Source organism: Ptychodera flava, chromosome 20 (assembly GCF_041260155.1).
Source record: "Ptychodera flava strain L36383 chromosome 20, AS_Pfla_20210202, whole genome shotgun sequence".
NCBI classification, from domain to species: Eukaryota; Metazoa; Hemichordata; class Enteropneusta; family Ptychoderidae; genus Ptychodera; species Ptychodera flava.
Genome location: NC_091947.1, coordinates 3,876,098 through 3,894,546, shown reverse-complemented (window position 1 = coordinate 3,894,546; position 18,449 = coordinate 3,876,098). Strand labels below are relative to the sequence as shown.

Genomic DNA, 18,449 nt, shown 5'->3' with positions numbered 1-18,449 from the left:
GTTTGACCCTCGACCCTGCCTTCAGCGTCACTCTGGAGGTACGATGACTTGGCAATAGCCTAGAATCTATTCGTCCGCTTGCCTCCGTACCTCCGCAAGTGGACGAATAGATTCTAGGCTAACTTGGCAAATACCGGACGACAAAACGCCGTGTTTTAGTCATCGCGGTACTTACCAACTAAAACTGTTGAACTGAAACTGGAATTCATTTTAACCATACTCACGATCTTTGACTGTTCAGTCTTTATATTGTTTTCTGTGCCGATGAATATTTGTCCGAATGGAGCACGCACACACAAGAGGAGGCCAATTTTGACTTGAACAAAGAAAATTTTATTGCAATAACTAAATTAGTTTAGCGAATCTCTCTCTTTCAAAACTTGCTAAATAAATTCTGAGCCAATCTGACCACCTATCCACAGATAAACTACAGTCTACGAAATTATCACTGGATTAAAGGTCAATGGACTGAAATTTAAGACTTTAAGTAATTTAAGAATTTAAGTAATTTGTAGACCTAAAGATATCTTTCTATCTCGGATATTTAGTTCAGTTCCTACCATTAAGAAACAATATTTATTGCGTCACAGCCATGTTCATTTGTGACCGATACTGAGTCACACAGATTAATTTATGAGTTCTATACCTGTATGAGTTCTATATAAGTTTGAGTTCTATACAAGTTTGAAGAATGATAACCTGCTCAACACTATGAAGAATTTGCAATGGACAAGTCAACTTGTTAACTGTAAAATTTGGTTGGCACACACAACGATGCAGTGAGATCGATGAACTACTCATCTTTTGTGGTGTATCATTGACAGAGTTCCAGTACGGGAGTGTTCATTTGTTACCGATGTAGGGTGGGTAAATTCGTCTTGCTCCTTCGTTAATACTGGTTTCTTAAGCCTGCATGGCGATGATGGATACACGGATGGTCACCCTGTTTTTTGTTAATTTGTTGATGGGGTCACCATGTTTTTGAAATGATCAATGGACGGGGGCTGGGCAGTGTCTGATTATTGCTAGGGGAGTGTCTGATACACACACACACACACACACACACACACACACACACACACACACATGAACTACACCTGCGATCACATCTAGAAAATGGAACTGCAGGAGCGTGTGGGAGTGTGAGTAAAGGCATCACGCGGACGTCATTGATTTTTCGTGCGTCAGCTTTTAGGGAGCATTCGTTATTTACGGGGAGGGGGGTTGGTGGAAATCAGGGGGGGGTTGACTTTTACAAAACCGCTTTTTAGGGGGGGTCAAATTTTACAATCAATGATTGAAGGGGGGGTCAAATTTTACAAAGGTTTGTATTGATTATGGAGAACAAAATTGACTTTGGAATTTCACCGAAATGTTGCTTGTGTAACCGATGTTTCGAGACGGCAGAATAATAACCGACCGAAGCTCAGCCAAATTTATTTCTCTAGCAGGGCCAACAAGTCCGAGACTGGCGTTAACCTCTCTAGAGCAGCAACAAAGCATGTAGTCCTGAGTACAGGTCTGTGTGTTCCTGGCGTATACGGCCTCCACCACAGCCCTGCAACGGTCTGTGGAGATAACTGGGGTCTCTGCAGCGAGATTCAAATGGGGATCTCCATGGGTAAACAACTTGTAGAGTATGTTATGTTTCAGAAAATGAGTGGTTTTTGGACGTTAGGAGAAGTCAATCGCATCTTTTCTGGGATTGTTTAGGAGGTAAAGGTAGGCAGGGAAAGGATTTTGCCCCAATAGAGCAGAATTTCGGCCAAAAAGACCCTTTAGTCTTCATTGCGGTCCAGATCCAGGCCGCAGAGACCTCAAGTCTGTTCAAAGACCATTGCAGGGCTTTGGTAGAGGCCATATAATGCTGGGAACACACGTGCACACACCTGTACGCAGGGCTACACAGCATGGGGCATGAAATGAGGAACCAACACACAGTCATAATGTAACAAACAACTTCTGTATATTACTATATTGTGTCAAATATCAGGGTCTACATATAAAATAGTAAAACCGTACTTCAAAACTATAAATATTACTCCATGGTAACAGTAACCGTACTGATCGACCTCCGACGGCAGGAGTCACACTTTCAGAACAAAAACTCTGTTCAAACCCTTTCTAATGCTTAACAATTAAATTTCTATGGAAAACTTAACGTTACCGCAGAGTACCTCAGACTTGACCACGCGGCTGGGAAACACAAATAGTTCACACGCGACTTTAACTATGTTCGATGATGAGCACAATTGTAAGTCCCGTGTAATGTCTGCACATGAAAGTCGGCGACAACACACGCAATTCACTGCTAAGCAGCGTCCAGTTCAGCTACCACGGGAGCAGCCATCTTAGAAGTTAGATCTTTGTTTACACTTCCGGTCGGGACATGCCGAACTAATCTGAAGTCTTCCTCTGCTAACTCCGCGCATCGACAAAAGTTCAGTGGAACGATCATAAATAATGTTATCATGACAATCTCAGACATCTGACTGAACTCATAAACGGAATAAAGTTCACGGTTAACACACAATTTGCTGCAGAAAGATCAGCTTTCAACTTGTGGTGATATTATCATCTTAGCGTGCAGTGCGTATATTGCAAATATACGGCACGGCTTTCACTTGTGTGAGCAATGTTCGTTCCATCGACTAAAGTAGAGGATGGCGTAGGGTTTAAATAAACAGTCCGATCCGCATAAAATTCGATCTCTGCCACTCACCGGTTTCTTTACATATCTGCTGACTTGAGTAAGACTCAAAATAGAGAAATATCTGACTTAAAAAAGCACACGCTGACACTCAAACATTCCAGTGCCAGTGCAGCATGCAACGTAAAACACTCTCTGAAAAGTTCCCGTCTTGGACTCCCTAGGTATACAGTGATAACACACAAGAACTCCCGGGCAAAATAGAAAATACACAGGTCCTCCATACATAATCTATGAGAAGCTATGAATAATTTCTTTTAAATACAAAATTAGCTAAATCTGTGTATTTATAGACTCTTGATTATTGATATTAATTTACTTGATAAGACTAGGGTAGTTACCAGTGCATGTGTGGGCAAGAAATTTGATTTTGGAATTTCACCGAATTGTTAATTCACTATCTTGTCAGAGGAAACTATGAATATTTTTTTCCAATATAAAACTAGTTAAATCTGTGTATTTATGTACGCTTGATTATTGATATTAATTTACTTGATTAGACTAGGGTGGTAACAAGTGGATGTTTGTGCAAGAAATTTGATTTTGGAATGTCACCGAAATGTTGATTCACTATCTTGTCTATATGGAAACTATGAATAATTTTTTTCCAATATAAAACTAGGCAAATCTGTATATTTATCAACTCTTGATTATTGATATTAGTGTACTTGATTAGACTAGAGCGATTACAAGTTCATGTGTGTGCAAAAATTTGATTTTGGCATTTCACCAAAAATGTTGATTCTCTAGTATGTGAGGAAACTTTTTCAGCCCGGGGCCACAGGGTGCAAAGGGTTAATGAATCAAATCCGATGAAATTTTTTTTTCATGGGGGGGGGGGGGGGTCACATTTTACAATTGATGAATTGAGGGGGGGTCAAATTTTAGAAATTTGATTTGGAGGGGGGGTCGCTTTTTACGTTTCATTTGTCGCTCAAATTCCACCAACCCCCCCCCTCCCCGTAAATAACGAATGCTCCCTTAGGCATGATTATCGACGGCCCCTGGTCTAAAAAAAAGTTGACTCAGCCTCAAAACTGTCTTTCTCTCTTAAAGGTTTGAGATAAAAAGCGCCGTTTCCATTTATTCTTAATCCAAAAAGTTATACGAAAAACTGTCGAATGTGATGTAATTTTGTTAAATTGAGAACAACTCAATTCAGAAGGTCTACGTACAGCGTCCTATAGAACTATAACATTTGACCAAGCGCCCTCAAACAATAATACATAAAGAGTGATTTGTTTTTCGTCTTTTTGTGTTTCTTTTATACCTGTACAGTACCACAGGTGAAACCTGTGAAAATACTTGCATGGAATCATCGACATAATCTGAGGACAAAATGCTCACACATATAATATTTCTCTGAAGATAGTTTAGTAGCAGACATTGAAAGTTTCAATGAGTTGGGGTGCCTGACCTATGACCTGAACAGGAAGTGTCATTTCACATTGTGATGTAATCATTGTCGTTCAGCTGATCCGGCGTCAACTTAGTACTTCCATATTGCTGTACGGTACATACAATTCAATCCGCTGATGCCTTCCTTGGTTGATTGACAAGTCACTGGCAAGTAATACTGATAGCTTAAGCATTTCGGTAAGAGTCGCATTCACAGGCATGGCACTGCTTCAATCTGAATTCTGATTAAAATCCGATGTAGAGTACGGCGACGTCTTATCTGGTATTCTCTTGCTGTCGCCTCTCCAGAGGCGACAGCAAGAGGATACCGCATAAAGTATAGACGTTGCCGTACTCTACATCGGATTTTTATCAGATTCGGCACTGCTTGCAACGCACTCGGCTGAGGCTAGCAGCCAAAACCTAGCAGCCAAAACTATGGTGTGGAAGCTAGCAGCCAAAACTTGCAAGCCACTTTCCTCCTATATTTTGATGTCATGTGAACATCAATCAAACGTACAAGGTTCTTTGTACATGTATCAATACAAACACATCATTTACTAATTGATTTCTTTGCATAAATTATCTCCATTCTAATTAGCACCTGGTATCCCAGCTAGCCTATGGCTATAAAGCACAATGCATTGTCTGCTTGAATGAAAGAAAGAGTGTGCATCCATTTCACCTAGCATGTCTTACACATATACATCCATACTAACTAACTACACTTATCTCATTTCTTAATTAATTTCTTTGCATAAATTATATCCATTCTATTAGACTCCTTATGCTAGCCTATGGCTATAAAGCACAACACATTGTCTGCTGGAATGAAAGAAAGAGTGTGCACCCATTACACCTATCATGTCTTACACATATACATACATACTAACAAACCACACTTGTCAAATTTCTTAATTAATTTCTTTGCATAAATTATCTCCATTCTAAATAGCATATATATGTTAGCCTATGGCTATAAAGCATTCACTGAACTTTACCAAAAAGGCAGACTTTAATTTCTAATATTACAGAATCAGTTTAAATTTTCACTTTCATTTAATTCACTATTCGGTAAGGTTATGTTTACAAAATTTTAATTTGCATTTAGATTCACTAATTTTGCTTGTGAACATTAGAATCTAAAGTCTTTTTTTCAGTCAGTTCTATTGTGTCCTTTGGTTTCATCCACAGGAGGAAATCGAAAAAATAAATACAGGTGAAAAATAATGCGTTGCAGTATAGTACTATCCTTTTAGCATAGTATGGCAGAGAATTTCCTACTGTTTTTCATTTTACAAAACAAAACTCTCCAATGCATTCCAGGGATATGTGTTAAATCATAACAAATGTCAGACTAAGCTTATTTGTTGTCATTCTAATACTGAAAAATTCAAGTTTCACTGGAAGGGATAAATAGCAGAATTGGGCAGATTCCCATTAAAGGTCGAGCTTTATGTGTCTGTCATTTAATATTTCTGTATAGGTTAAATAGTTTGCCAGGAGATCATATGCTGAAAAAAGGCACTTCGAGAAAGGAGAGATATGAAGTCCTCTTTGGCTAATTTTATTCATTTTAATGTGAGACAATCGTATGAATGCTTTTAACTTAAAATTCTTAAGAGTGACATCATATGCCAAGTTAAGAAATTAAAAAGGGAGATATCAAGTGAGTGTTTGAATAGTTGGAGAGAGAATACGTCAAATGATGCAATGAAAGATGGAAGTGGTAACAAATTGCGTACATGCAGAATTTTCAAGAATAGATTTTGAAAAATACCTAAATGATATGTCAAGTTTTATACTTCATAGAGCTTTTTTGAAATTTAGATTGAGTGATCATATTGAATTGGGTAGGAAAAGTAAGCTAAAATTACCTTTGCAAGATAGACTTTGTCTCAAATGTAATAGCAATGAAACAAATGATGAGTTTCATTTATTATTCTCATGTAAAAAGTTTATCACTGAACAAGTTTTATTGTTCCAGGAAAGTGGAATAGATTACTCCACTTCTTCCAGTGTCACACAAAAGGAAATAGCCCTTAAAAGGGTTATGGAGTTACTAAGTATAATTATCTAGATCTTGCTATATTCTTGGAAAAAACTGATTTGTGCTGACCCTACAGTAGACTTCCCAATGTTAAACTGTGTTTATTGTACAACTTGGATACTTTATTGTCCTTTTGAAAGTGTTCAGTTTTGTACTTTGTCCAATTTTTGGAATGTACCATACCACACCCTCAGCTAGTGTGAGTTGACTATAATAAAGATTGATCAATTAATTCTAGCTCTATGCATAAATGACACTCCCAGTTGTCAAGTTAATGATGATACCTGGGAAGCTTGTTTTTATATATCTGTACATTTACATCTGCAGTGATGAAGACAGTGGTTGCATATAGAGGACCACAATATGTGCAGGAAAACACATTCCAGTCACTCTATTCCAGCTGTGAAACTTTGGTTTCTTTCAGTGCTTGGTTCATTTCGGATCATGATATGTTCAATCCATGTAGTTGTGACATCATCTTAGATGTACCAAATTTTTATTTTTTAGGCAGACCATACATATCTACTGATAGTGATGTCATTTAAAGGTATACTGTCACCTGTTCCAATTTTGCCACAGTTACCATGGAAAAGAAAATCTAACCAATCACAGATTTTAAGCGGGTGGCCGCTTTTTAAAAACAGGGCCCTCACATGGGCATTTTGAATACCAAGGAACGCCCCTTTGACCATATTTGGGCATATTTAGATCACAGGTGACTGTATACCTTTAAGATATACTGCACACTCTATCAAAGTAGAGAGCAATGTTGTGATTCATTTTGGGTTTGATTATCATATCACAGCAGCTACCCAATCTTCTGCCAGCTCCAACTTCTCCAAAGTTTGACTATCTTCTTCCTCATGCTGACTCATATCACAAACTTTACGACAACAAAATGATCATTCTGCATTGTTTTAGCATACAACGAGAGTAATACCATCGATATTTCATTTCATGTTGATATCAGAAGCCATGGCAACAAGTTCTGATTCTCCAGAGACAAGGCCAGCATGTACAGTTGCAGAGTTGAGTCTAATACTGAGAGCGCCCTCATCGAATGGTATACTCATGTTTCCCCAGAATAATTGTGATGAAGTTTGGCCAAGACTCTATGTTGGCAATGGGTAAGTATTTTATATTGTCCTTGCTCCGCACAGCAGCATTTAATATTGCCCTTACTGTGAATAGCAGCATTTGATATTGCCCTTACTGTGAATAGCAGCATTTGATATTGCCCTTACTGTGAATAGCAGCATTTAATATTGCCTTTGCTGTGAATAGCAGCATTTAATATTGCCCTTACTGTGAATAGCAGCATTTGATATTGCCCTTACTTTGAATAGCAGCATTTGATATTGCCCTTACTTTGAATAGCAGCATTTGATATTGCCCTTACTTTGAATAGCAGCATTTAATATTGCCCTTGCTGTGAATAGCAGCATTTAATATTGCCCTTGTTGTGAATAGCAGCATTTGATATTGCCCTTGCTGTGAATAGCAGCATTTGATATTGCCCTTACTTTGAATAGCAGCATTTGATATTGCCCTTACTTTGAATAGCAGCATTTAATACTGCCATGCTGTGAATAGCAGCATTTTATATTGCCCTTGCTGTGAATAGCAGCATTTTATATTACCCTTACTGTGAATAGCAGCATTTGATACTGCCCATGCCATGAATAGCAGCTTTTGATACAGCCACTACTGTAAAGAGTGGTATTTCATGTTTCCCTCGAACAGTGAAGAGCAGTTTATTGATAACACATGACAGTGTGGCTCGAGCATCATCAATATTTCAGTAAGGATCACCATCCCTTTGGCAGGCCACAAATCTTGATATTGCCCGATCTTTATGTGTTAATGAACCCTTTTCCTGCCAGACAGTATCACTTCCCCATCAGCCAAGTCAGTAAAAAGTGGTATTGAGCCAAAACATGACGTATTTTCACCCACTTGGCTTGGTCTGTTATAGCATCTTTAGTCCAAAAAAAATCAAGTTTACAGTATTTATGTTTTCAACAGCTTTCAAATGTACAGAATTATGTTAAAATACATCGTATGGAATATGTTGTGTTTCATTTTAACTATCTTGACCTGGTGGTGAAATAATGACTTGGCAGGAAAAGGGTTAATTTTATTACAGCAAACATTTGAAATCATCAATAAATCTAGCATTTGTACTGTACGCATCAAATGACAGGTTGAAATGATACACAGATTTTTGATTTCCTGGTGCCTGTTTACTATGATGCATGTGCTTGCACTGAACTTGCATTCAAACGGCTAGCACATTGAATGTTTTTGAATGTTATGGGGCGGAGAGTAGCCAATGACGAGATCAGTACTATAGGTGAGGTGTAACTATAATATTTGATATTCCCCTGAGTGTGAATAGAAGTATATGATATTGACCTCGCAGTGAATAGCAGCATTTGATATTGACCTTACTGTGAATAGTAATATTTAATGTTATCCATGCTGTGCATAGCAAATCAATACTGCCCTTGTTGTGAATAGCAATTAAATAACAACAAATGATTGCAGCGGTAAGTAGGGATGCTTGTGGTGCTCATGACGGTTCTACTAATGATGCATGAGTCACAGGTGACAATACCATCAATGTTACTCTCATGAACGCCAGCACTAGGGTAAGCAACAAATTGTAATCTTGCCCTTACTATCATGTGTTATTAATTTCAATACCAAAAAATATCTCATATCTGTCCAAATTATTGTGTAGAAATAGTAGCCACTAGCATAGAACACAGTCATAAACAAAGAATTGCTGCTGTGAGTGTCTCCATTTTTCAATTGCCAGACCTAAAAGTGCTTTCAAATCACTTCTAAAAATGGACACAGCATTGTTACATATGTAGTCCTATATACTTACGCTCTAATTGTAATATAATGTCGTCTAATTACACTGGAATTGCAGAAAAGATACATACTTAACTCAGGTACATCTGCAGTGGTCAAATTCACAACCGGTCGAGTCTCCTGACCATGTTTCATCACTGTTTTCAATATGTCACCTGACTAAGTTTAAGCAAATCACAATAATCAAATGATAAACAAGACAAAATAATATTTGATATTGCACTTGCTAAGTAGCACTACTTGTGGTTGTGTTGTTAATGTTGCAATTTTAGCTCCTGAGTTTTACATTCTGAAATATGAAATATTTTCTGTCAACTTAGAATGCAGTGTGAGTCAACAGATTTTGCTAAGCATTTCTATCGATATTACATTTCAACTGGCAGTGTCAATACTTGACTGTGAATAAAAGTTAAACACTATTTGACTATACCCCAAAATTTTGTAAACAATTCTTCTTTGTTTCAGAGCGATTGCCAAAAACATTGCTGGGTTGAAGAACCTTAGGATAACCCATGTACTGAACACTTCTCAAGGGAAAAAGTTTGCACATGTCGATACAAATCAAGATTATTACAAGGTATCCTTGATTGGACAATAATCTTTATCAATGATATTCAGAGAGAAGTTTGACCATGTGTAAATTAAAATAAACTTTAAGTGTTTTCATTCATAGTCATGATAGACTCATTGATAATGGATTTCAGAGTAAATAAAACCTTTTTACAGCCATGGTTTTACAATGTATTATAACACTTAAAACAGAATGTAGCCAAATACCAGATGCCAAATTGAAATGGTACTTTAGGTGTAGATTTGGAGTTTGCAACTGTTGCCAAATAAAGGTGTCTTTGTTTGTTTCTGAATCTTCCTAGTTATTCAGTAGACATTCATTTATAGTGCTTGTCTGATTGGTAGAAATTACAGGTTGTCTGATTGGTAGAAAGTACTGCTTGTCTGATTGGCTAAATCAGGAGTGATTTTCTGAAGTACAAGGCTCTGGACTCTGAATGTTAAATAATACACCAGGATTGTAAACCTACATGTTGGTCTAGAGAAAACTCAAGACTTTCTCAACCACAGGAAAAAAAGCCATACTAAATTTTAAGTTGTTTCTTTTTAAAAGTGTTGTTTGTCTAATACCCTTCATTAAATAACTCACAATTTGGTAAATGATTTTATTCCAGAATAGAAATGACGCACTGTATTCTACAGTCTCCATTCGCCCAAAAGATCACGTTATGGTGTTATGAACAAACCTATGTGTACAAGGGTTTCTAAAAATACACATATATTTCCATGCGCCTTTGCACATGTTAGTTTGTTTGTACAATGGTCTCTTAGAATTCTGGGGTTAATCTATTAGCAACATACTTTTAACGTTTATGTCATAGAATATTGATTAGCTGTGTCACATTGCTGATTTTGTATCTCAAAAGTTTGGCAAATTACCAAAGTAATGATTCACTCAGTGTTGACTACTGCATACCAACAACAACCCCTGTTCTCCAAAGCCTGCAGGCTTTTACAGTTGAAGATGTAATCTGATTGATATCATTAAACTATGAATCACCTACATTTGCTGTTTCATTGAAATATCAAAATTACCTCTTTGATAATTTTTTTCAGGCATCTGGAATCATCTTCAAGGGAATTCCAGCCACAGATGTTGCCAACTTTAAAATACTTCCATTTTGGGAAGAAACGGGAGAGTTTATAGATTCAGCTCTCAGTCAAGAAGGTAAGATTCACCGGATCATATTTTCCACGGGGTATAGCCATAGTACAACATCACCGTCTGTGAATACCCAGGGACTGAGAGAGTGTGCATATTCCACATGATATAGGGATATTATATGTCACTGTCTGTGAATACACAGAGACTGAGGGTGCTTGCATTTAGGAGTACATGCAACTCTTATTTACTGAACTTGTATTACGTGTGCTTGTCACCATGATTGAAATGGCAACTGTAACTTTTACCATATTTTGTCATGATATAGTGAGATATGAAAAAGTCTACTTGGATATTTTGGTCGCAGATATGAGACCTTTGGGGAAAAATCAGCATGTTTGGAATAAATCACGAGACAGCACCAGTGAATTATCCCATAATTCATCATGATTTATACCATCAGAGATTCCTCAATGAAGTCTACCATGTCTCCCATGTGTAGACAAATGCAAACTAGTATTACAAATTTTGAAAACATACTTTTAAGGACACCTTCTTGTCTGAGTTCTCATTTTAAATGATTTAGAAAATTATCCTTGATTGAGAGAAGATAGCATTTTTGTGAAATTTTCAAACACTGTGTCCTTGGCCATACAGAATAAAGTCAAGTCAAGTAAGGAGACTAGTTTCACCTGTTGTGTCATATAATTTATAAAAATATTGTGGTGATATTTTTTCAATGGATTTGACAAAAGAAATTTAAACATTAACTTTCCTTTGAGAATGACCACTTCAGTTTGATGTAAATTGCTTTCCAAAAGCATGGCATTTGTATAGTACCTGGCATTTGTATAGTATCACCTGCTTGGCTAGATAAAGATGAGTTTGAAATTTTTACTGCTAATCTTATGGCTGTGATACGGGTTTTGCAGAGTGAGGTTGTATGCTGGATTAGTGCCCGAGTGTACGAGAGCCTGTACGCTGTACACTGTGAACTTAGGTCCATAAAACCCATATCAGGGCCATAAAAATTTTATAATACCTTACGGAATGATATGTAATTAAAGTAATATTCAGCATAGGTTTAGAGATAAAAATGCTTGTGATACAAAAATTCTGCACCATTAATCTGAAGGCTACATCCCATCGCAGCTTGACATACATAATGAAATCATTTGTTTACCCGCCGAATTCTAGAATATACGTGACAAACAAAGAGTGAGGCAGAAATTGAGGATTAAGAAGGACACCAGCGTGATGTAAATTTATCATAGTTTGCATTGAGCAGGAAGGGAGATCTCATCATCAGAAAAAAATTCCATTGAAAAAATTAGTATACCTGAAGTGAAGGTAAAGTTTGTCACCATTTCACCATGAAACTTAAAGATTTGTGAAAGCTGGTTGATGGCTTGGCTCATGTCGCATAGCATGAGCTAACTCAATTTGATTAGATTCTTTCAGTTTGCTTTCTCATATTTAAAGAAAACAGAGACTATCAATAACACACTTAGTATACACTGCAATTTCACTAGAATTTAGAAATATAAACCAACGTCACCATTACAGCTTCACTGTTACCACAAGGATCAGAATGAGATGTTTTCTAATGTCTGCTTTGTCTATGAATAGAACATTTGCCGATAGCATCATGGGTAATAACCAGCATGAAGGTAGTTCAGAAAAACATGCCAATGCTCATATTTATTTATTATTCAGGAATCTATACATCCCATATAAAAATACATATCTTACTTTGGACACAGTGTGCCTGACGACCTCTTTTGAATCTCACGTACTGTTGTTTACAGTAAAACTTTCTGAACACAAAGTGATCCAGAATTGGATGTGTACATCCAAATACGGGCAGACACAGATGTGAGGGCCCTTTTTCCCATATCTTTACACAGGCACATAAATCTAGGTATATGATAAAATATCTAAATGGACTTTTATTAAATAATTATTGGGATGCTTCACATGATTAATTGTATGTCAAATGGAAAAGCTTATAGACTTGCAACCTTCAAGGGTACAAATGAAGGAGAATTATGGGTAATTTCAAGCACTGCTGCGTTCTGCTTAGGAACTATTTCCAACAAAATGAACAAAGAGTCTTGTTTATGCTGCCAAATACTCTTGCATGCCATTTATAACCTAAAATTGGTAAAGGGTTTAACTCAGTAAATTTTGGGAAATTTGGTTCGAAAATTCAAAAACCTTAAAGTCAGAGGGCATAAAGAGGCTACCTCATCAGTTAGGTATTTGACTTTCAGTTTGTCATGCATGGGTAATTTTCTTCTCATATTGTATGGTAGGATCAAAAGTGCTGGTTCACTGTTTCCAAGGATACAGCCGGTCATCAAGTACAGTGATTGCCTATCTTATGATGTACCATGGAATGACAGCACAGGAAGCAACAAGGACAGTTCGTGCAAAACGTGAAATCGGACCAAATGATGGATTTCTTCGACAATTGTGTCAACTGAATGAAAAATTACTCAAAGATAGGAAATAATTGCTGCTAAGATCATAGAAAGATTGTACAGATTGATACAATAGATTAGATTTGGGATTTCAGATAAATTTTCGACAATTTTAAATGCTATTTAAAAGATGTTCACTGAAATTTCAAACTGTTTGTACCATATTCTAATGCCTAACTGTAAATATTTGTAAAACTTGTCATCCAAACTTTGATGTCCTTCTTGGTGAAAGTCTGGTGTATTTATTTTTATTTTAATGCTGATTTATATTACTCATCCTAATCTTCAACATGAACTTGACTCTTTCTCTAATTTTCTGATCTCAATAACAATGCAAAGAGATCTGTCAAAGTTAGTTCATAGCAAAGTTGGTATTAAAAATCTCTAAAAATTAATCGCATCTCTCATACTTTATGATAACTTATTCTTAAAGATTCTAAATATTGTACAGGAAAAAAACTGTGATATTAGTAGTTAATATTATTCTAATACATTTCATGTAAAGGTTGGCTTCCTTTACACTAAAGAATTTCTTTGTTGTGAAATCAGATTTTTAATGGCAAAATTCAAGAGATGGTAAAGGATCAAACTGCAGCAAGTGCTGCCACCAGAGAGCCATTGTGTTTTGTCAATGGCAGGTATGAAATCATCAAGTTGCAGCCATATCACTTCTTGAATGTTACCTTCTTGGTATTTAGTTTATTATCCAATTCATTGAAAACATGTCAATTTTTGCAAATTGCTGATTTCACAATTCAATATTGCACCCCCTCCCCTCGTATTACTGAGACCCATACATAATAAGGGGAATGATTGGCAAGCCTGATGATGGAAAGTAATAATTAAGGATTACAGGATGACTTTTGTCAAGAAAATGTAATCACAGAAAGCTTGAATACCAGGTGCTATACTGAGTAACTTTCCATATCAGAACAGACTTGTCACAAAGATGCTAAAATTGACATCACATGAAAGAGATAGGTGTCCTGCCACTGGACAATATACATCAATACATGCTTTGTTTGATTGATTTTGTGTTACCAATCAAACTTTAAACATCTTTCTTCTAAATATGTGATAAGCCAATGTTGGTAGATCACTCAATACCAGATGTTGATGAGAGTGTGGCTGTATCAATTATCACTGAATGGTGAAAATTAACAGGATTGGTAGTCTGCCATGATGAACACAGCAATGTGTGGCATGGAATTTTTCTGTTCAAAATCACATAATTTTGTTCACCATTTTTAATTCATAATCCAGGTTCAGCCACTTCTTTTTGTTTGCATTCACATCTCTGAATCTCCTTTCCTTTTTGTTTCACGCATACTGTTAGACTGACTGTTTTGGCTACTTGCTAGTCATTGATTATAGCTCAGAATCTGCAAGGCAAGGAGATTTCTGGTCATCTCCAGAGGCTCAGGCTAAATATTGCTCAATTATTTCTATTCTTACAAGGAACCAATCAATTCCTTTATTTTCAACAGCACATGACAACAGACCATAGTGACTGGTTTGGCTCTAACATGTCAAACTGTTATTCATGTATGCAAGGTATTACAATATAATACCGGTATATCAATATCTGACACTGAGGGCGCATGCCAAGAAAACCGGATTCTTCATATTTACAGAGAATACCAGTAATGTAATAAATTATTCTCTCTCAATGGCAGTGATCACAGTAATTACTGGAGTGATCATAGTGCCAATACAGAGTTTATTCAATCAAAATACTATAAATCTTATTAAATACAGGCCTCCTAGGACTTAGATTCAGGGGCTCTTAAAGCCCTACTAGCTGTCACTCTTGAAATTTGTGAAACTCAAAATATCTTCCTATTTTCTCCTGGTTTTCTCTGAATTCTACCCTCTGAAGGGATATGGGCTTTAACTGTATTATGAAACCATTCCTTTGTGAAACATATGACAATTCAAATTTTAACAGTCATTTTGATTTGCCAACATTACAAAGGAAACAGAACATGCAATGTCACAGTTGAAAACATTCACCCCTATGTATTACATTGGACTACTCTGTGCTGTTTATGTGAAGTTTTCAGTGCAGATATGCACAGTATCCACGGTTTTTGCCTTTCCGAATGGGGCTGCCATTTAATGTTTGGGCAAACATTTAATCACAGTGTAATTGAAGAACACAGCCACTGTGTGACTATAGGAAGGAGTGTAACTTCCCATAACTTCTACTGGTATATTGCCATTGTGGAATATCATTGATTATTAACCCTCTTTTTTCCCAGGTGGGAATTAGTTGTAAGCTGCCATGAACTTACCAAGCATTATCTACATCTAGTTAAAAGTGAACATTAATTGCCCAGGCACCAGTTACTCTTATATCCCAAGTCCTTTTTAGTAGTAACCCAATACTATAAAATGCTATCAAACATAGTAAACAGTGCAGGGGGCAACTACTTTGCTTTACTATGTCAAGCATACCAACTGGGCAACCCATGACATGTTGCAACCAAGTCAGATTTGGTAACTTATAGTAGACGGTCATCGGGAGAAAGACGATTAATGTTTTCCAGTGTGTTTTTGCAGAGGTATCAATTTATGATTGACACAAAAACAACAGCAGTGGAGTGTTACTTGATTTCATTTTCAAATAAAAACAACAACAACAACAACAACAACCAAAATACTAATTTCCTGTGGTAAAAACAATGGCTTGGGTTTTGATCTCAGTGAGATCCACTAGCTTTGCATGGGTTAATTTGCTTACCCTCATGCATATTTATTCACACTCATTTATTTATTGACACTCACAGAATTACTTCATAGTGAAATATACTTTGAAAGGCTGACTCTTGGTCCAAAAGTCAAATACAATTAATGAAAGTCCATGTACCAAATTTCCATGGCACTGTACCAGCTTTTCACATATGTAATTGAGATTGCTGAAAAGATTAAAGATAACCAGATCATGATGTGCATGACTGTAAAACATTTTGAATTAGATAAAATCACAGTCCCTCCATGTGTAGAGGGACCATGGCTGAATGTTCTTTCAGTGAAGTAGGAAGGTAAGTTAAATCCGTGGTTCTCAATGTAGCCTCTAAGCCACTCTGACCACTGTTACTGTAGAGATTCCTGAAATTAACAACATTTTAGATTAGCAAAGCCTTGACTCTGGCTAAATTGACTAGAATGGCATGCTAGCTAAAAGACTGTTTTACAGCATGCTACTGATTATCAAATAATCTATATTAAAGATGATTTGCTTTCTGTATGATTTCTCAAAGAGTACTAGTTTCTCATTTTGCATGAGGCAAAACTCTGTCTTTCTGCCATTCTTGAAAGTCAAAAGGAGACATGGCAGACCTTTGATATCGCTTTTGAAGTGTACCGGTAGGTGTATATTGTGCTTGGATGCAGTGAGTAGTTTTCATAGCAAGGATTATGTCACGGCAGTTAGATACACTCAAGATACTAGATATTCAAAACACATCGATATTGAACAAAATTTGAAGGTCAGGAATGCTGCTTCAAATAACAGGTCGAGGCAAATCATGACATGTGCCATCCAGGGACCAGGTCAGTGACCTGAGCGGTGAGGACAACACAAACAACTTGTATTCTATTGCAAACAAAGCCTAACTGACCGAATATAACCTCTAGATGTGCTATTACCTGCATGGTGGAAGGCAGTGCCAAAATGTCAAGTGTCTCTAAGGTGCGATAGAATCATAGCGTCCCCTAATCAAGTTATACAAGTTATAAGTTATTCATTTTTCACGATGCCATTGATAAAATTCCCGCCAATACCAATCCTTCAAGTGATGTAGTTTATCATCTTCATTCATAACTTGTTCCGGCCATCATGTCAGTGATAACATTTGACATTCTGGTACCATACATTCACCTGTTTGTATTTTCTGCAAAGATTTCTCAAAACGATATTTCCTCCTGACCTCAAAAGTACGCTTCGTTACTGAAGACTTGAAGTCCTAGTTTGTGTGTTATGTTTAATCACAGAGAAAAGCCAGCGTTACACAATATATGCCTAAAGTTTTGCTCTTTCTTCTTTTTATATGTAAATAAAGGTATCTCCATATCATTTTTCTGGAAAACATTTAAATTTTACTTAGCAACAACTTCACATTTTGTTGATTGTCAGTTGCTTATCGACTATACAGGCTATCAACTTGTCCATGATAGTAGATTACATGGACACCATTGGTGGACTATGTTGATTATGTCAACCGCAAATTGTAAACCTTATGTTTACTTTATCGATCTCAATTTGCTGAAGTCTACTTTATCAAACTCAATTTGCTGATGTTTCCACATACTTGTCAATTAGCTTGTACTAGTAAACAACTCACTTGATTGCTAGTACAGTGGATAACTGAAAATGTGCAAGCTGCTAAAGGTTGACACATAATCAGTGATATTCACTCTGTGAAAAGAGTAAAAGTATTCATTACGTTGTCTTGATGGGAGTAAACAGGGCAAAAAAGGTTTACCTTATCATGATACCATATCCCTATGGGCTCATGAAATGCCATTAAATATATCTCACTATCAGTATATCAATCTGTCCATGCTTTATCAATGCTCAGTCCCTGGGACTGTGATCAACACTTTTTACACTATTCTCTTTCAAGGGACCTGCCAGTGTTGTTCAGTTTGGCAAATCCAATGATTAACCATTCTAGGGTCTATGGTTTAACAGCCATTCTTAGATTTCCTTATCATAGCTATCATGTATTTCTTGTATAACATCTGAAAATAGCGTAATAGCTCCTGAAAATAATGTACTTTCACTATGGAGTTTGTCAATGAAAACAGATGGAACAACTTCATATAGGGTTGTTTTTACTTAGCGAGCAATCAGTTATTACAGCCTGGGATGGGCCAGCAAAATCCAGCAAATTCAAACAACACAGAGAGGGGGTCACTTGATTTTCATATAAAGTATCCATCCTGTCAAAAAGCAGTTTCAATGTTCTGAATTATTCTCTGGGAAATGAAAATATGATTCCCTGCATGATTTCATTCTCTTGAGTCATTTACCTGTACATCTGAACAAAAGTATAATTATCTGTCATATGAGCATCTTGCCTTAGTAACTCTGAGGCTTGTCTTATTGTAAATCAAGCTCACTGCACTGAGGGTAATGAACAATTCCTATTACTTACATATTAGAGATATAGCACGTTTTTTCAAGGAAAGTATTTAAAAGTTTACCTGTAGACTACCATGAGAAGTTAAATAATACTTTTAGGTGAAATT

General features: G+C 36.6%; 1 protein-coding gene across 6 annotated transcripts; it reads left to right on the top strand.

The window, feature by feature from the left end:
- The first annotated feature begins 4,155 nt into the window (after window positions 1-4,155).
- On the top strand, window positions 4,156-13,588 carry LOC139119789 (dual specificity protein phosphatase 3-like). Of its 6 annotated transcripts, none has more exons than XM_070683683.1 (5): window positions 4,156-4,276; window positions 7,129-7,285; window positions 9,504-9,615; window positions 10,665-10,776; window positions 13,026-13,588. In XM_070683683.1, the coding sequence occupies exons 2-5, from the start codon at window positions 7,134-7,136 to the stop codon at window positions 13,223-13,225; spliced, it is 576 nt and encodes a 191-aa protein (XP_070539784.1). In that variant the 5' UTR covers window positions 4,156-4,276; window positions 7,129-7,133; the 3' UTR covers window positions 13,226-13,588. The 6 variants fall into 6 exon arrangements, with proteins under 6 accessions (XP_070539784.1, XP_070539789.1, XP_070539783.1 ...); XM_070683688.1 differs by lacking the exon at window positions 13,026-13,588 and adding an exon at window positions 11,078-11,270 and having other exon boundaries at window positions 4,156-4,306; XM_070683682.1 differs by having other exon boundaries at window positions 4,157-4,306.
- Window positions 13,589-18,449: the final 4,861 nt, after the last annotated feature.